We start from the raw sequence: 20,341 nt of genomic DNA, 5'->3' as shown, positions 1-20,341 counted from the left end.
CCCCCCCCTACTTTTAGTTGTGTGAGGGTTCTGCCAGCCTGTCATGAACATCTGCTTTCCTGGGAGTGGAGGAGATGATGGGAGTCCGGGAGCAGCCATCACAGTTATACAGGGCAGAGGGAGATACAGGGCGGGGAGACAGCTGCACTGTCATAAAAGAGAGTGCAATGACAGGGTGTTGGTTGTCCCCAAACTTCCCCCCAATTCAAATAATTTGGATGGCCCAAAATTATCCGCCTGGCGCTTACATTGTACTCCTTTTGTCGCCAGCTGAAGACCTTTTTATTCACTCAGTATTTTAACACTTAATTTTAACTTAAATTTAAATTATACTGTTTTAACTCTGTATTTTAACCTTATATCAATTTTGCTGCGTGGTTTTATCCTGGTTGTGCTTTTTATACTGTATTTTGTATTTGTGTTTTTAACCTGTTGGTTGTTTTATGATGGTTTTAATTTTTGTGAACCGCCCAGAGAGCTTTGGCTATTGGGCGGTATAAAAATGTAATAAATAAATGAAATAAATAAATGGCCCTGGCAACAGACCTCCTGGGTTGAAATTGCTGCTGGTGAACGCCAGGTCGGTTAATGGGAAAACAACTGCTATCCAGGACTTGATCCTGGATGAGCATGCCGACCTGGCCTGTATCACAGAGACCTGGTTGGATGAAGCTGGGGGAGTTAATCTCTCTCAGCTTTGTTCACCAGGGTTCTCTGTCGAGCAGCAAGCAAGGCCTGGAGGGCGGGGAGGTGGAGTGGCAGTGGTCTATCGGGATTCCATCCCCCTGACCAGGTGCCCTGTCCCACAGTCTGCAGGGTTTGAATGTGTGTATCTGAAGGTGGGTGCCCGGGATAGAATAGGGATTCTGTTGGTGTACCGTCCACCCCGCTGTTCAACAGTCTCCCTTCCTGAGCTAGCCGGGACAGTCTCGGATTTGGGGTTGGAGTCCCCACGGCTTGTTGTTCTGGGGGATTTCAATATCCATGCTGAGGCTGCCCTGTCGGGAGCGGCTCAGGACTTCATGTCTGCCATGACAACTATGGGTCTGTCCCAAGTAGTATCTGGCCCCACCCATGTTGCTGGGCACACTTTGGATCTTGTTTTCTGTGCTGGATGGGGTGACAGGGATCTGAGAGTGGAGGAACTTTATATAGTTCCGTTGTCATGGACAGATCACTACCTGGTGGGGTTTAGACTTGCTGGCACTCAGAACCTCTGCAGGGGTGGAGGACCGATTAAGATGGTCCGCCCCAGGAGGCTGATGGATCCAAATGGTTTCCTGATGGCTCTTGGGGATTTTCCTGTTGCCTCGGCAGGTGATTCTGTCGATGCCCTGGTTGATCTCTGGAATACAGAGATGGCCAGGGCAGTGGACACGATTGCTCCTGAGCGCCCTCTCTCACGTTGTGGAGCCACACCAGCCCCCTGGTTTTCCAGTGAGCTGGCAGCAATGAAACGAGTGAGACGGAGGCTAGAGCGACGTTGGCGGAAAACCCGGAGTGAATCTGATCGAACACAGGCTAGAGCCTATCTGAAGGCCTACTCTGTGGCAATTCGGGCAGCGAAAAAACTTTTTTTCTCTGCCAGTATTGCGTCTGCAAAGAGCCGTCCAACAGAGCTGTTTCGGGTGGTCAGGGGCCTTCTACACTCTGGCCCCCAAAAAGTGATTTCAGACCTTTCAACAGCCTGTTGTGACCAATTTGCCCAGCACTTTGCAGACAAAATCGCTCGGATCCGCTCTGACTTGGATGCTATTGTTGATGCAGATCCAGTGGATGTAATTTTGGCACCTGCTTGTCCAGTATTACTGGATACCTTTCAATTTGCACAGTCCGATGATGTGGACAGGGTCCTTGGATTGGTGAGAGCCACCACGTGTATACTAGATCCTTGCCCTTCTTGGCTTATAAAAGCTGCCAGAGGGGGACTGGCTGAGTGGGTAAGTGGAGTGGTCAATGCCTCCCTTCGCCAAGGAAGGGTCCCAGCCTGTTTGAAGGAGGCAGTGGTAAGACCCACACTGAAAAAGCCCTCCTTGGCCCCCACTGTATTGGATAACTACCGGCCAGTCTCCAACATCCCATTTTTGGGCAAGGTATTAGAGCGTGTGGTGGCCTCCCAACTCCAGGGATTCCTGGATGAGACGGATTATCTAGATCCATTTCAATCTGGCTTCAGGCCTGGTTATGGGACAGAAACAGCTTTGGTCACCTTGGTGGATGATCTTCGCCGGGAACTGGACAGGGGGAGTGTGTCCCTGCTGGTTCTGCTGGACCTCTCAGCGGCGTTCGATACCATCGACCATGGTATCCTTCTGGGCCGCCTTGCTGGGATGGGTCTTGGAGGCACTGTTTTACAGTGGCTCCATTCCTTCCTGGATGGACGGACCCAGAAGGTGGTACTGGGGGACTCCTGTTCGACTCCTTGGCCATTGGCCTGTGGAGTCCCTCAGGGCTCTGTTTTGTCTCCCATGCTATTTAACATATACATGAAACCGTTGGGAGAGGTTATCCGGAGTTGTGGGGTACGGTGCCACCAGTACGCTGATGACACCCAACTCTACTACTCCTTTCCACCCAATTCCAAGGAAGCAGTTTCTGTGCTAAACCGCTGTTTGTTGGCAGTAATGGATTGGATGAGGGCGAACAAATTGAAGCTTAATCCAGATAAGACAGAGGTGCTCCTGGTCAGTCGAAAGGCAGATCAGGGAATAGGGATTCAGCTTGTGTTGGATGGGGTTACACTCCCCCTGAAGACACAGGTCCGCAGCTTGGGTGTACTTCTGGATTCAGCCCTGAGCCTGGATACCCAGGTTTCGGCTGTGGCCAGGAGTTCATTTGCACAGTTAAAGCTAGTGCGCCAGCTGCGCCCGTTCCTAGAGATGTCGGACCTGGCCACGGTGACACATGCCTTAGTTACATCCCGATTGGATTACTGTAACGCGCTCTACGTGGGGCTGCCTTTGAAGAGTGTTCGGAAACTCCAGCTGGTTCAAAGAGCTGCAGCCAGATTGTTGACCGGGGCTGGTTACAGGGAGCAGACAACTCCCCTGTTAAAACAGCTCCACTGGCTTCCAGTCTGTTTCCGGGCACAATTCAAAGTGCTGGTTATGACCTATAAAGCTCTATATAGTTCGGGTCCAGGTTATTGAAAGAACGTATTCTCCCTTATGAGCCTGCCCGTGCTTTGAGATCTTCTGGAGAGGCCCTTCTTTCAGTCCCACCTTCTTCACAGGCACGCTTGGTGGGAACATGGGAGAGGGCCTTCTCGGTGGTTGCTCCGGTGCTCTGGAACTCTCTTCCTGGGGAAGCTAGGCTGGCTCCCTCCTTGATGGGCTTTCGGAAGCAGGCTAAAACTTTTTTGTTCAAGCAGGCCTTTGGAGAATAATCCAGCCCTCCATCTATGTTAATGTTTTATAATTTTGTTGTGTATTTTTTTAATTGTTTATGGTTTTGTTTCCCTCCCCCTCCCATGTATATTTTAAACTTTGTAAGGCCGCCTTGAGGCCCAGCATTGGGCAAAAGGCGGGATACAAATAAATATAATAATAATAATAATAATAATAATAATTTCAGCAGGTGTCATTTGTATATATGGAGAACCTGGGGAAAGTCCCTCTTCATCACAACAGTTAAAGCTGCAGGAGCTATACTAGAGTGACCAGATTTAAAAGAGGGAAGGGCACCTGCAGCTTTAACTGCTGTGATGAAGAGGGACTTTCCCAGGTTCTCCATATATACAAATGACACCTGCTGAAATTTCCTTTTCAATACAACTGTTAAAGATACAGGAGCCCTGTCCTTCTTTTCATATGGTCACCCTATATTACAGGAGCAGGCCAGACAGTTTTCTTTCTGATTAGACTGAAACCCTTGTGACGATATAGCAAAGCACAAAGTTTATGTAGCTGATGAGCAAAGTCAACCCACAAATACTGACCTGGTTCACATGATCAAAACAAGCCGCAGTGCTGGTTTTAATCCCCAGCATATGCTGAGTACAATTTCCCTAATTACTGGCCCAGATGCAGCTTGTTGTGTCGTCTGAACTTGGGAAAACATGGCTTTGGAATGCTAAAATGGTAATAAACTAGCATGTATAGCATCCAAATCCTATCAACAGGATTTTTGCATTTGTGGGGTAGAAGTATTTACACTGGGGTGGCTTCACATGATCACGGAAGGAAAATAAGCCATGGAGGCATATTTTCCTTTCCTGTGCATGTCAATTGCAAGCTTCCTAATTAGCATAATTATCCTTCAGTGTGGTTTGTAAACTACTCCAGCCACCCAGCATCTGAACCCGGCGAGGGTGGGTGACGGGGTAGTTTACAAACCACACTGAAACCCTAGAATGAGCCATGGTTTTCAGGGTGCTTTGTAAACCACGCCAGCCAGCCACCCTCATGGGGTTCGGACTTCATGGCAACCCACGCCTGGCAAGGGTAATTATGCTAATTAGGTAGCACACAAATGGAGGGCAAATAAGCTAAGGTGGCTTATTTTCCCTCTGTGATCATGCAAACATAGTCACTAAGCACAACTTCATTTCCATTTGATACTCCATCCAACATGGGCTTTGAGGCACCTTCAAAAGTAACTTTTGGATGTGGAACGGGAAACAAATGCCGTCCATGCTAAAAAGAGATCTTATTTGTATCTAATGAACAAAAAATACTAATCAAAGCAGAAATGCCAACAGCAACCATTTTGCCATCCTTGTGCGTACCCATTTAATATATGGTGGATTTTACACAGAAAAAAACAACAGAAATATGGTACACTGAACAGCTCGTATGCCATTTTAAATTGTTTAAAATGAAAGTTTTAACTAATGATCGACATAAAATGGCTTTTCAGATATACAAGTGAAAATAATATTTATACACAAGTATACAATATAAACAAAAGCATGCACATACTGAAACACAAACCTACATTGGCAGAAATTACCAAAGTAGAAACTGTAGAAAATGTTAGAATTAGTTTTTTTTTCTTTTTTTAAAAATAAATAAATCAGTTATAGCAACTAATTTGCAAATGACAATATTTCACATATATGGAGCCCAGCCAAGGTACATCTGGCACAGCAAGTTATCATCAGTTGCATCTTGAATAAGATGGTGAACATGTCCTTCAATTGACAAAGGCAGGCCCTTTACTCTATTCCGGTTTTTAATCACACCTTGCAGTCGCTGATCTATATCTAGGACATGGGTCTTGGCCTGAAAACAAGCAAACAATAGTTGAGATGACAAAAGGATGCCATTAATATATTGGAAGCTAATTTTTCAGTAGCAATTACATAACAACATAAGAAGAGCCATGCTGAATCAGGCCCAAGGCCTATCTATTTTAGCATTCTGTTAGCACAGTGGCCAACTGGCTGCCTCCAGAAAGCCCACAAGCACTTCCCACTTGTGTTCCCAGCAAGTAGTACAAAGAAGCATACTGTCTCTGATAGTGGAGGTAATAGACAAACAACGTCTTCCCTCCCTCGGAGTGGCCAATGGGGTTAGACTAATTAGCATATTTTAGGGTGGAGTTAGCTGGGTACCATGCTCTATAATAGAAAAACATCTTCCCTCCCTCGGAGTAGCCAGTGGGGTTAGACTTATTAGCATATAGTATATAGCCATCATGACTAATAGCCATTGATAGCCTTATCCTCCATTTATTTATCTAATCCCCTTTTAAAGCCATTCAAGTTGGTGGCCATCACTTCACCATGTTGTTGCAAATTCCATTATGTATCTACTTATCCACTATCTACATCTCTCCCTCACCACCCCCATCGCAAAGTAGTGGTAAGAGCTACATGCATCTATTTCTCAACACAGATTTCATATACGATTTGTCTAATCTTCATATCCACATTGAAAATGTTCATTTCAAAAATAAGGAGTGTTTTTCAGACTGTGAACTCTTCATTCTTCTTTAAAACTGAGGAGATTTAACAATCTGAGAAACTGCTGTTGACACCACCTCAAACGTCTAGCATGGAGGATGGGTCTAGTGATATAACGACTGCTGTGAGGGCCTGGCTAGTCAAAAGTGAACTAAGGCCGGGGAAGGGGGGAGAAGTAGTGAGGCAATAGGCTGGAATGGAGGGGGGAACAGCAAGACAAAGGGGGTAGAGAAAGACCAAAGCTAGAGGTTATGGGTGTGGGTGTGGGGAATTGAGCTAAAGAGGTGGGGTGGCAAAAGTGGGGCTAGAGACTGGGAAGGAGAGAGAAATAGCAAGTCAAAGGGGTAGAGGGGAGAGAAAGACCAAGGTTAGAGGCTAGAAAGGGAGAGAAAAAAGATTGCCCCAAAATTTTCCAAGGCTTAACACATCTGGAGGGCACCAGATTGAGGAAGTCTGCTATATGGCATCAATTAGTGAAAAATCTTAGCTTTTTCTAAGCCTTGCCATTGACCTGGTTTGCATGACATGACAACCCATGGTGGATTGTAAGCCTTGTTTGTTTCAGAGTGGCTTGTCGTGATGTCTGAAACCAGCACAGTGGCTTAGGCATGGGTTGTTAATATGTGAACCTGTCCACTGATTGTGTTTGCACAACATGACAACCCACAGTGAGTTATCGGTCTTGTTTATTTCAGGGTGGCTTGCTGTGACATTTGAACTTGACATGGTTTCCTCAGTGTGGTTTGTTAACCATACACAAACCACCCTGAGAACCCATGGCTTGTTGTTGGGTTGTCCAGGGTGGCTTGTTGTGACGTCCAAACCCAGCAGAGTGACTTGTGTGTGGCTTGTCAAAAGGGCTACAGAGCTGCCTGGCAAGAATAGCAGAAAACCAGGTCACCCCTCGTGATCTCACTAACAATATCCTCTCTCTATTAGGTCTTGAAATGACCCTAATCAATTTACTCCTCCAATTTGTTGCCTCCCTAGAGAGCGACACCATTTTTCTTTTTAAAACCTTCAAGGAGGTTTGAACAAATTTAATGTTATTCCCCCCTGCCCCCTTGGGGAGATTTGCACATATTTAACTTCTTTTTTTTAACCTTCGAGGACATTTACACAAATTTAATGTTATCCATTGATTGAACTTTCAGGGAAATTTGTGCAAATTCTCTAAACTACAGTTACTGCACTTATGCATCAAACAAGAGATTTCTAGGCACAGAACCTGAACTTTTGGTAGATAATGGAGTCCGTCTATACACATGCCCTCCCCTGCCCCGCTTCTTGCCTTTTCATTGACGATTTCTCCAGTTTCGTTCACTAGGGTTTTTGTATTGCCTCTCACTGGTTTACTCCACTCCACAAGGGGATCATGGAGAAAAGTCTTCAGAACACTAGAGAAGATAGAAACAAAAGTTAATTGTTTGAGAAATAATATTTAGTTGGCAAAGGCAGTCGAGACAGAAAAAAACATTTTTTAAAATATTCCAACTTCTGTAATTATCATTATGCAACGAACATATATTTATTGATGATGCTTACACTCTTTTATCCCAAAAGCTCAAAGCAGCTTACATGTGGTTCTCAGATGGTCTTCATTCAGGTAACTAACAGAGCCAGATCTACTTAGCTTCAACAGCAGAATTATGTTAGGTACTCTCACTTCATTCTTTCAGGTTGATCACCTTTGATTTAGGCATGCCATCTTATATTTTGGCTTTCAAAATTAGGCATAGTTTGTTCTAATATGTCAGTCAGAAACTGACAGCACAGTCGTATGCAACCCTACCCATTAAGTTCAATGGGACTTACTTCTAGGTAAGTGTGCACTGGATTGCAATCTTAGAAAGGGGGTAGTGAGGATCATGGAAACAATGAGTGAAGTGTGGCCATTCTCCCAGATATGCTGTTCTTGGAGTTGGAGCACTCTTGGAAACATTGTGAAATGTGGCATCAGGGGGCTGTAGAAGGGGAGAAATGGCCCAAACTCTGGGGAGCTGCTTTCTGCTTGCACAACTAAGCAACCCACTGGGGCTGTTCACACAACATGATATGCAGGGCGCATGCACCTGCCATTTTGAATATGCAACCCCAATTGGGGTTTGACATATTTTGCGAACCCAGAAAGTGTTTAATTATGTGAGAGTTAAAACAACCCTCGGATAACCCATGGTTGGGAATACAATTTCATGCCCACAGGTGCCACAGTTCATTGGACATGTTGCCTGAACCCAGTCACTGAGTTCAAAGTGGGGTCACAGAAGCAGAGGGAAAGAATATGTACTGTGATAACATCCATTCAGTATTACAAGCCATGCAGTGTAGAATGACTGCAGCAATGCAAATTACAAAATTCCTTTCTTACATTAAGAAACAGCCTTAAATAACTGCATGTACCTAGTGACTGTACCTATGTAGGAATATTATTTTCTGCTAGATGAGGAATTTGCAGTGGTTTAGAAGAGTTTATATTGTAAAGTTAGATAATATATGAAGTCCTCCCCCTAATAAAAGGTTGTTACTGCACCTCATTAGTGGCTCTCTTTGGTCACGCATAAGTCTAAGTGTAACTTCACAAGCTCTTCGGAAGAGGCCTTCTGTCCCCATTGGACCCATCCCATTGACCATGTTATGTGTAAGACGAAATGGAACGATCTCCGGAAAATCAAAAGTTTCTCCCTTCAAATTAATAAGAAAAGGGTTTATTCTGGAATTTCATAAGATTTTGCTCCTTTCATGGTGGAAATTAATACACTTTTGCACAATTGCTGTAATTCAAACAAAGCGTATCCAAATGACACTGCAGTAAAATTTGCAGCCTTTCAAATTTATATTACAATTAATAATAGATGTTTTGAATAGTGACTGTTTCCCCCCATTTTCTGAGAAACACCTTTGAGTATAATGTATGTGGAAAAGCAGTACACAGATAAAGTGACAGTGCTTTTCGCTAGCAACTCATTTAGTTTCTGGATGACAAAATGAAATGAAACAGTGTTTGTAAAGGCTGAAAGATAAGCTTTCCTCGAAAAATTACAAGAATGCCTTAAGCAGGCAGCATTTCAGCACATTCATAACTTCAAAAGTAATTATTTTGCTTACCAGCATTCAAGAGCAAATGTAATGTTTGCGCAAGTTCTTTTAAACAATGCAACATAATTTGAAAGGGAAAATGTTCTCCAATTAAAATGAGAGACAATAAAGTAAGTATTTAGTTTCTCGCCTTATTGAATAGACAGTTGAAATCCACGTGCACGCAGTCACCCGTTAAGGAATCAAACAGGATATTTTCTCCATGACGGTCCCCAAGGCCCAGTATGTACCCAACCATTGACATCACTGCAGTGGAACGACAATATGCTGATCTGCTGCTGTACCTAGAAAAAAGAAATACCACTTGATTCTAAGGTCATTTTGACTTTTTTGAAACAACTTTAGGGTAAACACAGTTTCTGCATACAAGAAACCAACCTACATAAATCATTCTCAATGTAAAAAAACAAAACCCAAACCTCAAAGGTAGCTGTGTTGACTGTAAGAAAAATTCTAAAATCCGTATTAATGTAATACACCTTTGTTAGGCCAACCAAAAGTTCACAAAAAATGTGCAAGCTTTCGAAACCTTCACATCTCTTCATGAGGCATCACAAAAAATAGGTTTGGCTGGGGACAGGGGGATCTGGGCATAATTACAAAAGCATGTAGCAGAAAAACAACAACCCCAAAACTGACCATGAAGTGGGATCAGGGAATTTTCTCAGAAACCATTCGTGGAAAATTGGAGGGTGCCGGGGAAGTAGAGTTTCTTTGAAAACTTTCAGCTTTTCAGGTAAAGGTGTTGTCTTTGGAAGCATACACTGCCGTAGCTCTTTTCCAGTCATGTAAACTCCTATAAAAGAAAAATCAGTTACACATAGTGCTGGTTCACACGATCAAACAAGCCACTGTTCCAGGAATTAAAACAAACCATTGTGGCTTATTTAAGCCATAGTGCCTTGTTTTCATTGTGCAAACCAGATCATAGTAAGCTGGTGCTATGCAGCTTGGGGAGCCAACAATGATTGGTTAAGTCATGCAATGAGCCAACACTTCTTCTACTAGCCCTATCAAGGCATACAAAACCCTGTTTTCTGAAGGACTTTACAAATGCCACTCTCCCCCTTCCATGTCCTCTGTTATTATATCCTACTTTTTTCCTCCAAGGAACCCAAGATGGCATACATAATCCTCCTCTTCTCCATTTTATCCTCACAACAACAACCCTGTGAGGTAAGTTGGTCTGAGAGTCTGTGACTGGCCCAAAGTCACCCAGGGGGTTTCCATGGCTGAGTGGGGACTACTAGAACCCGGATCTCCCAACTCCCAGTCCAACACTTACACCACACTGACTCTCATTAAGGAAGTGCTTGGGTTGTTGTTGTTGTTTTTAAGGATTTTTAACAGATTTATTTTTTTACCTTTCTCCTTGTATAATTTGATCAGGATATTTCTTAAGCCAGCTGTGTTGTTCACCCATTCAATTATTCCACACTCTTCATTCAGTGGAATAACGGCATAGGTCCGGATGTGGAGTTCTCTCCTACGTGACTCTGCATCCTTTCTTAAGCACTATGATAGAAACGTATGACCAGCCATGAGAACAATATCAATATTTTAATTCCCGTATCAATTCTCTCTCTCATACAACCTGAAGTTCAGGCTCTGAATTTTTACAAACTGAGTGTACATAATACACGCTTTGTTTTCTCAGAAAGAGATCCTTTATAAAGAACATTGGTTCCAAATTTAAGATTCAGAATCCAATATTATTCATTATTATTATTAGTTATTAAAAGTACTTATATATTGCTTTTTGCCTACCAAGACCTTCAAAGCAACATGCAATTTTAAAAAACAATAAAACAATAAGATTAACAAAGCACAAAGCAAAATTGAAGAAGAAATGGCACGTTCTTTAAAACGAATGTGCCATTTCTATCCATTAATATCCATCTCAGGCCCAGCAAAACACTGCCGGTTTTACTACCTGTCAAAAACTTAGTACAGATGAAGCCAACCTGACCCTGTAAGGGAGAAAGTTCCATAGTGAGGCTGCTGCTACAGAACAGGTCCTCCCCCCTGCACCCACCAACCTAGCCTCTCTTGGTGGAACATACAGTAAGACAGACAATACATACTTCTTTAAGCAATGTGCAAAGGCTTATGCATTGCTGACAGGACTTAACGAACTACAATCCTCATGAAGCGTTATGAAACTCTGCTGAGCTGCTACTAAGCAACAGCAACCCATGGTTTAAATAACTCATGGGTTGTCGCTACGTGCGAACTGGGCCATAGATAGACCCAGTGGGCATGAAAGGGTTTGGTGGACTGCCAGTGTCCAGGTTTTCAATACACATAAGAGTGAATGAACCTTATTTATCAGGGAGTTGAACTCCATGAGTCGACAGTCCTTTCGTAGGTCATCCTTTGGTTTGCACATCATGATATAGGATTTCCCATCTGAACCTTTCAAAGTAATCTTCTTGGGTTTCTGGAGGGATGCAAGGATTTCAACCTAGAAGAAAAGACAGGAGCAAGTACTTTTTTCTTTTCTTTTTTTAATGTACTCATATGCCCTTTTATTGAAATGTACAATTAATCCATCCAATCCCAAAACTACATCAAAATTGTACAGATACTACTATGCAAAAAATGATCCTCACAGCTCCAGCCTTCCCCCTTTTAAAATACATCTTTCCTTTATTTATTTTATGCTATTCACTTCTGTAGCCAAACAAATAACCTTTACATTGAAAAGCCAACTTGTGTCATTATGTAAAGGTGTAACATTTTAAGAAAGAACCAATGGATACTGACTGTATCATCAAAACCAGCAATATAAGCCCAACGTCCAGGAAAAGGGTCGTGGCTGGAATGTGTGCCAGGAACGGAAGGGAGCGTTGGTATCATGACAGATTGCAAAGGAATAAGGATCTCACTAAAGGTCTGCTCTTCTACCAGCCTCTTGAGACTTTTGAAATGAATACCCATGCTTAATGTGGAGGCGTTCCCATCAACCTGGAAAAAAACGTAAGAAATACCGCTCAAACGACAATGTAAATACTTAAAAGACATTGTCACCTTAAGAGCTTCTATATCTTTCTTTCACAAACAATGAGTAATATTCCCAGCTATTCCCTCACTCTTGTGTAGTGTGATTGAAATTCACCCCACCAGTATAAATTCAGGGAAATCTTACGGTTAGAGATAATCTGAATGTAATAATAAAACAAAGCATTTTTTCTAAAAATAATACCATATTTCTTCAATTGTAAGACGCCATCGATTGTAAGATGCACACTAATTTCAGTAACACCAACAGAAAAAAAAACCCTAAGACACAGCCGCGATTCTAAGACGCACCCCATTTTTAGAGATGTTTATATTGGAAAAAAAGTGCGTCTTAGAATCGAAGAAATAGGGTAATAACAACAACCCTCAGTTAGGAACCCTATAACATTTCTCACTGCTGACTTAATACCAATCTGTGCTAATTTGTAAGTTATGACTGGCATCCAATTCATGTCCCTCTTCTGACAGACAGCATCTGTCAGGGAAATGGGGAGGGATTTAAGATAATTCTCCTTCTTCCCTGAAGCCCTCCCCCTCACAGCTAAATCTGCTCCAAAGGATTTTGGGGGTACTAGGGGTTGCAGGTGGGCAGAAGGAAGGGGGAAATTGCTGAAAATTGCCGTCCTGGCTATTCTACTAACAGATGCCTTCAGTCAGTGGAAGGACACTAGTTTGATATCACCTCATGTCTTTATTGAAAAAGGTTGCCACTGAAAATCCAAGTAATTATTCCGATGGGCTTAATTTTGTTAGGTTGGATCCAGACTAAGTTAGTCCCATTGAAATCAATGGGACTTAAACGAGTTGTGACGTATTTGTCTCATTGATTTCAATGGCACTAAAGTATGACTAACTTAGCCTGGATCCAGCAGTTTGACTTGGTTTACTTCATTGCTGCAGCCCATTGTGGCTTATTTAAACCATGACAGGCCATGGTGCTCATGGGCTCCAGGTTACCTATTCAAGCCCTGGCTTGTCATGTTATCCATACCTGGTGGCAGGGGTTGTTTGAGGGTTGTAGGATTATTTGGGGGTTGTTTAACTCTTAAAAAAAACAAAAACTGTTGCCTGGATTCAGGCATGACAAACCATGGTAACCCACTGCTAGGGCTTGAATATTCAGAATGCCAGCTCCCACCCACCTTAACCATTTAAGCTATGGGGGACTGCAGTGATTATGCAAACTGCCCCACAGTCTATGATACTCTGATAATTTATTATCCCATTTAACAACTTAGATATTTTAGAGAGAAGAACATACTAGAATGATGCTCTGGTTTTGCAAAGCAGATAAAACTTTTGTAATCTGGCTAGGGATGCTAAACGATAGAAAAACAACTGCTTTTATACAGAATAAATATTACCGCTTTGTTGCACAGTTCTAGGAGTTTATCTGTCAGACGAGCTGCATCCCCAATAAACTTCCCCAAAGATGCCTTCATATGAATGGCTTTGTTGAAGATTTCCTTGCACCTGTTTACACGCATCGGATAAGACGACTACAAACAAACAAACAAACAAAAACAATTTCTTTGAAATCATTTCCACAAAGCCCTTCAAATACAAAGTTTTCAGGGCAGTTTACAATTACACACAGCCATACACAATAAGGAAGTTTAGAACTGTAAAATAGGCAGCACTAAAACCATTACAGCAAAAAAATAAAAAAAATGAAATAGAGGTTAAACGCCTAGGAAAAGGAAAAGGTCTTTGCTTAGCACCACAACCAAAAGGGCCCTCTCTCCTGTGGCCACCTGGCCCACTTCAGATGAGGGCTTCTGAGGAAGATGGTAATGTATGAGCAGGTTAGTGTGGGAGAAAACGTCCCTCAATTATCTAGCTCCCAAGCAGAGTTAACAGTGATAACTCACTATAACCCTGGGGTTTCCAACGTGGTGCCCGCAAGCACCTCTCTTGACACCTGCTAAGCTCCCTGCTCCTCCTGGTTTTACTTTTATTTTTAAAGAATTTAGACTAATTTGTTCAACTGGGAGTCTGGAACGCTGCAAAGTGAATTGCTTCCCTCTAGTGCCACCTTATTCGGGTTCAAAAGAATGATTTTGTGTTTTGAGTTCATGCCCCCACACTGCCTTGTAATTAGCCCCAATCTTGGGCTTTTCTTTTAGTCTCACCACTTCCCTTCTTGGAAATAAGTCTCTGTGACCAGCCACTTTATGAATGGGCAAGCCCCTCCCCACAAGACAGCCATTTCATGAAGGTCTCCATGACACACACTCAAAGTTCCAAATGTACCTGCCAATGTAAAGTGGTTTGGGACCTTGCCAAGCTGTTTCAAAATGCTCAAAGCGACTGCAGCTTTTCCTGTTGCAGTTGGGACAATTTTGATTGTTCATAACATTAAAGAGATACTGAAAACGAGGAATATCATATTAATAGCGGATATTCTCTTCTCATTCTGGTCCATCTAAAACTTGCTGAGTACGTGGGACATCTCAAAGAAGTGGGCAGCTCCACATGTGCAAAATGATTTGAGCTTATACCTTACATTTGAATTGGTGTGTGTGTGTGTGTGTGTGTGGATTGCTTTTGAAGGGCAAAAGATGCCGAGATAAAAGAAAAATGCAACTAGGTTTATGAAGTTACCTTAGACACAGCAGTCATCATCCACATAGCTTGTTGAGGGTAGGCAAGAAAAACCTTGGCAATGATTTCCATAAGAACAGCGAAGACTTCGTCGTGGGAGTGGCAGATTCGGGAGATCAGCTGAGAGAAAGCTGTCAGAAACTTGTAAGGAGCCAAGAGTTGTGCATGCTCTGCAATCGCCTTGTTGATTTTAGCCAAGTCATTTTTCATTTGTCCACGATCATGGCGACTAGCTATATGACACAATGCACAACAGCAACATCTTATTTCGCTGAAGTAAGAAAAACACATACACAATTCCGAACCTATGGAAATCCAGAGAAATCTTCACCGGCATTTACTTTTAAAGAACAGGGGCAAAAAACACAAGGTCAATATCAACTCGCTTCTGGTATTTTCAGAATGACTTCCTTGGGAGGGTGAAATGAGCAAACATGATTTTCAAGGGCCTGATATTGCAAAATTTTATCTCTATTTGATAACAAATGATAAGGCTACAAAAGTGAAGCAATGCTACATGTTTTCTCTCCAAAAGTTGACTGAGGACCTAGAAAGCCTCTGGCTGTTTTTCCCCTTCTCCACTCTGCCAACCAATAAAAACACAATTAGAATTGATGTGGTTTCTGGCTGGAATATACTGTGTACTTTAGCAAGCATCTCTGCCAGTCTTGCAGCCAATGTACATTCTCACATTCACTCCAAAACTGAGCAGCGGTTCACATATTCCCCACTATGACATTCTTTATACCACTGGTCAGGCTTTCTTTGTAGTTAAGCTGGGTTTTTAGCTAATTATTTTTATTATGCAAACTATAAGGAAACAGGCTTTGCTTCAGGTTACGGACAATATCTTCTTCATGCAGCAATTGGCAATAAACTTTCTTAGAAAATGTTGCATAATATAGTAGGCCTCAGGTAGCTGCATTTGGGGTAAAGCACCATGAATAAAAGATGCTGCTAATCTACTGCTGGCTACTTTGGACCCTCTTTCTCAAATTGAGGGGTTTCGAAGTCTCAGCTTCAAGGTGGATCTTTCTACAGGGTCACCACCACCCTTGCTGCAAGTTTCGTGGGGCACCTCATGATTTTGCATTGCATCTCCCTTTTCATTTGATGTCTGACTCTCAGGTCTCTTGTTTCCACCCCCTCCTCCTCTTCGTCAGGAACCTGCGTTCCCGTGGGTTCAGAAGACCAACATTGCCTGTCATCCCAATAATTAGACGGCAGCTGGGCTTCACTTTCACTGTTATTCTCACCAGGCTCCCTGCAACCTTGACGCCTCGGCAACACCTCCTACTTCCCCCTCCCTGTCTGACTCAGAATCAGCTCCCATGACTTCTTCGGGCACATCTGCAGAGGTGCTGAGCCCAATCCCTACACTGTGTGGTAATATCTGAATATTTGTAAACCGCCCAGAGAGCTTCGGCTATGGGGCAGTATATAAATGCAATAAATAATATAATATATAGAGAGAGAAATCGATGCAGCATTTTCATTTGCTCAGACCAGTTTAGTGCTTACAGCGCAGCCCAAACCTTTAAAGTGCTATCCAAGCATTTAAAAGATTAAATCAAATACAGCCCTCATACGTACGCATTTTACAGGGCTGTTTCCCTTTGCACATATAATGTATATATTAAAATAGAGCCACGCTTTAGGGGCAGAGTTAAATTTTCATATTCAAATCCTGATTCAGTACTTTACTTCGTTGTTTTTTGGCAACTTAAAAGATGCCAGACTAGGAACATAAAAGAGCCAAGCTGTATCAGTCCAAAGGTTCCTCTAGGGTGGATTCCTGCATTGAGCAGGGGGTTGGACTCGATGGCCTTATAGGCCCCTTCCAACTCTACTATTCTATGATTCTAGTCCAGCATACTGTTCACACAATAGCTGTTGAAAGCACACAGGTAGAATATGAGTTCAAGAGCACCCTCCTGCTCATGTTCCCTAGCAGCTGGTATACAGAAGCATTCTGCCTCTGATACTGGAGGTAATATATAGCTATCGGGACTAGTAACCATTGATAGCCTCCATCCTCCATAAATGTGTCTAATTCTTTTTTAAAGCCATCCAAATTGGTGGCCATCACTACATTTTGTTCTGCATAACTAAAATATTTTTAATGCACAAATTCTGCTTTAGAGGGGTTTATATTAAAAAACAACACACACCCTGCTTTCAGGTAGGACCTAAGAATTAAGAGCTAAATAAAGTTTACTAGTTTCATGTTCTATGCAGCCTCTTCCAATGTGATTTGCTACAAACATGTTGGACATGCTGTCTGGGATTTATAGTCCAACACATCTAGCAGGCACAACTTTAGGGAAGGCTTTCTGGGCATATAAAAGGGTGTTTAAAACAATCCCTCCTTCTGTCTAGCCATTGCCAAAAGAATTCAAAGTGCCACATGATTCTGCCAGCGTTAAAAAAAATGCATATCAAACAGTGCAGCACCACAAAACAGAACTAAATTAGGAATCCAGCAGGTGTGGAAGACTTATTGATTAATCCAAAAAAATAAATTTTCCAACCCAGTATGTTTGGAGCACTCAGCTCTTCAGCAGAGGACAACCAGAAATTTACAATAATGGTCAGATAAAAGTGACTCCAAAAGGAACTACTGCAATGGTAGCTTTCAATACCTCCAGTATCAGAGGCAGTAAGCCTATGTACAGCAGTTGCTGGGGAACATGGGTGGGAGGATGCTGTTACACTCATGTCCTGCTTGTGGGTCTCCTGTTGACAGCTGGTTGGCCACTGTGTGAACAGAGTGCTGGACTAGATGGACCCTTGGTCTGATCCAGCCTGGCTCTTCTTATGTTCTTAACCACTTTTCTCTAGAAATTATCATAGATGTCTAGTTTTCCTGGTCTCGCAATGACCCTGTTCAGATGACACTCTAAGCCATGGTAGTTAAGCATTTAGAGCTAAACATTACAGATTAGCATGTCGTGTGAATCATGACTTAATGTATCATGTTAACCATTCTTAACCATGGTGGTTACATAACCACAATTTAAACACACTCATTAACCATCCGTTGCAAAAGGGTTAGGGGCCTAACCATGGCTTAGTGTGTTGTCTGAACAGGCCCAATGAAGAGCCCAGTACAGAAAACTGAGTATTTATTTTTAAATCCCCTACCTTTGTCACAGTCATAGGCTTTTGCTCCGAAGTCAAGCCACAAAGATAGCATTCTTGGCATCGACTGATAGATGAATTGGTTTCCAAAATGCAATGATCTGAAATTAAAATACCAACTTGTAAGCTGTCCTTTTTATGCATTATCTATTTTTTATTGTTGCAATTGGTGTCGTTTTATTGTGTATGTAGTAGCAGGATTTTTAGTTACATTTTGCATACTGCCCTGGTATAAGAAGAAGGGCTGCATAAAATAGTTTTAAATAAATAGGAATAATCTTTATATAAATGGGTGGCAACCATGGAAGGTTTTTGATCTAGTGGAAGATCCTGCTGGCAAAAGGCAACAAGGCAATTTCTGCCAACACCCACCTCCCTCACATTGTTCACACTGATCCTCCAACCCTCTGGATCAGATTTGCAAAGGCACAAGGGGCTGCAGGGAGTGAGCATCCAAATTGTTTATAAATCGGGGTGGGGAATCTGTGGCTCTTCAGATGTTGCTGGACTACAATTCCTATCACCCCTGACCTGATGGCTGGGGTGAATGGGAGCTTGATTCCAACAACTGGTGAGCCACATATTTCCCACCATTCCTTAAATGAGCACAAGTCCAGTCATCCATAACATAGTGACATAGATTGATGTACATAACCGTGAGCACTAAATGAACAACAACCGTGCTTTCTGACCTTCCAAAGTGAATAACTATATATTTAATCAGGTCTCCTTGTTTTTCCATCTTGTTTTCTGTTACTGTAGGCATCACTTTATCATAGTACTTAGCAAGGTAGAAGTGTCCATTCTCCCATTCTGGCAAGCAAGCAGTGACATCCTGGAGGAAAAATGGGAAAGGTTTCATTTGTAATTATAAATAAGAACTTTATTCAGCCATTTACATTGGAACAACATTCTTTAAAACCTAACAGGGAAAATTACAAAAATACACAAATGGCAAACCCTATACATACTTACCTAGGACTAAGATTCATTGAACTCATTGTGACATATTTCTGAGCATTTGTTTATTTAAGGAACTCATAATTTGCTTTTTAGGGTCATGGCCTTATAAGAGTAGTAAGATGCCAAACAGCAATATGTAGGCAATCCACAAGAAGAAAGCTGATATAGACAGTTGTTACTTAGAATATGAACTTATTAGCCATTTGGACTTTAAAACACCAGGGACATTTAATTCTGGACAGATAAAAGGAAGTACTTCTTTACACAGTGCATAGTCAAACTATGGAAATCACTGCCACAAAACTTAGTGATGGCCACCAGTTCTGATGGCTTTAAAAGAGGGTTACTAGTCCTAATGCTTCTATGCTATCTCCAGTATCAAAAGCAATAAGCCTATGTATATCAGTTGCTAAGGAACATGGGTGGGAGGGTGCTGTTGCACTCATGTCCTGCTTGTGGGTTTCCATTCACCCACAGTATGAATGGAATTCTGGTCTAGAAGAAACCCTTGGTCTGATCCCGAATGGCTCTTCTTCTGTTCTTAATAGGCTTCGTCTATTTGCCAGTAACTTATACAGAAAAGTCAAGATCCTTATAATGCATATACCAGTATGTCAAGTGGCACTTTCCTGGATTCAAGGGTAGATGCTAAAGCATACTTCAACGCATTGGCACAGCACAATGTTAAACCCTATTATTTAAGTGCTCTTCTTTTATCATTTACCTTATATTTTTTCATTACTGCATTACTCTCAAAGTTGGCTGTTTCTTCCATAAATCTGCCCACCAACAATAGGGCCTGCCCATGGATTAGTTTACTTTTAGTGTCAGATGGTACTTGGCTATCCGGAAAACATAAGTCAACTCCCTTCTGAAGAATGATAAGGCCTTGATGAGCCTCACCCTAAAAAGATAAAGATCAATAACAATAATTCAGCATTCACTTGATTAATTTTACCAGAGGGAGCCTTTTAAATACATTTATTCACTCTCACTCATTCATTAGCAATATTTATATATACCAGTTCTCATTTGAAAATGAATCCTGAAGCACCAGTTTACAAAATAATTTTAAAAATGCACATGAAGAAACAAAAACCACACACACACACACACACACACAGAGAGAGAGAGAGAGAGAGAGAGAGAGAGAGAGAGAAACTAGTACAAAGATAGCTCATGGCTGAGGAAAACCAAAATAATAGACACGTTTCCAATAAACATCTAAAACATGCCAGCACTGAGTCTGCACATTCCTCAGCAGGGAGATCATTCCACAGGGCAGGCAACACTGCTGAGAAGGCCCATCTCCACGTTGCTACCAAATGGAAATCTTTAGGCTACAGCACATAAAGTACAACAGGGCCTTTCTTGAAGATAATAGTGGCTTGGGCGGTTGGTATAGGGAGAAACCATCCTTGAGGTAACCTGGTCCTGAGTTCTATATCATGACCCAGGGAGTTCCAGATAGCCTACATATAAATTCACTATAAAACATTCAGCTTTCTCCATGCAATCTTGTATACAGTAATAGAGCTGGACAGAGAAATTTTAGTGTGAATTCAGCAGTTTATGGAGATAAATGACAGCTATTTCTGCAATCACAAGTGG

General features: G+C 42.1%; 1 protein-coding gene across 1 annotated transcript in view; it reads right to left on the bottom strand.

Annotated features, from left to right (window-relative positions):
• Positions 1-4,716: 4,716 nt before the first annotated feature.
• The window catches only part of ATR (ATR serine/threonine kinase), a 68,472-nt gene continuing 52,847 nt past the window's right edge, over positions 4,717-20,341 (bottom strand). Inside the window, exons 35-47 of the mRNA XM_063132157.1 lie at positions 19,455-19,634; positions 18,460-18,602; positions 17,771-17,868; positions 14,627-14,859; positions 13,387-13,521; positions 11,768-11,968; positions 11,322-11,465; positions 10,366-10,516; positions 9,641-9,797; positions 9,132-9,285; positions 8,436-8,587; positions 7,197-7,302; positions 4,717-5,222 (exon numbers count right to left, since the gene is read on the bottom strand). Of these exons, the coding sequence (XP_062988227.1) occupies positions 5,049-5,222; positions 7,197-7,302; positions 8,436-8,587; positions 9,132-9,285; positions 9,641-9,797; positions 10,366-10,516; positions 11,322-11,465; positions 11,768-11,968; positions 13,387-13,521; positions 14,627-14,859; positions 17,771-17,868; positions 18,460-18,602; positions 19,455-19,634 (2,028 nt within the window). The 3' untranslated portion in view covers positions 4,717-5,048. The remainder of the gene's footprint in view (positions 5,223-7,196; positions 7,303-8,435; positions 8,588-9,131; positions 9,286-9,640; positions 9,798-10,365; positions 10,517-11,321; positions 11,466-11,767; positions 11,969-13,386; positions 13,522-14,626; positions 14,860-17,770; positions 17,869-18,459; positions 18,603-19,454; positions 19,635-20,341) is intronic.

The sequence above is a fragment of the Elgaria multicarinata genome, chromosome 8 (assembly GCF_023053635.1).
Source record: "Elgaria multicarinata webbii isolate HBS135686 ecotype San Diego chromosome 8, rElgMul1.1.pri, whole genome shotgun sequence".
NCBI lineage: Eukaryota > Metazoa > Chordata > Lepidosauria > Squamata > Anguidae > Elgaria > Elgaria multicarinata.
The sequence above is the reverse complement of the archived record's forward strand: the minus strand, read 5'-3'. Positions and strand labels throughout refer to the sequence as shown.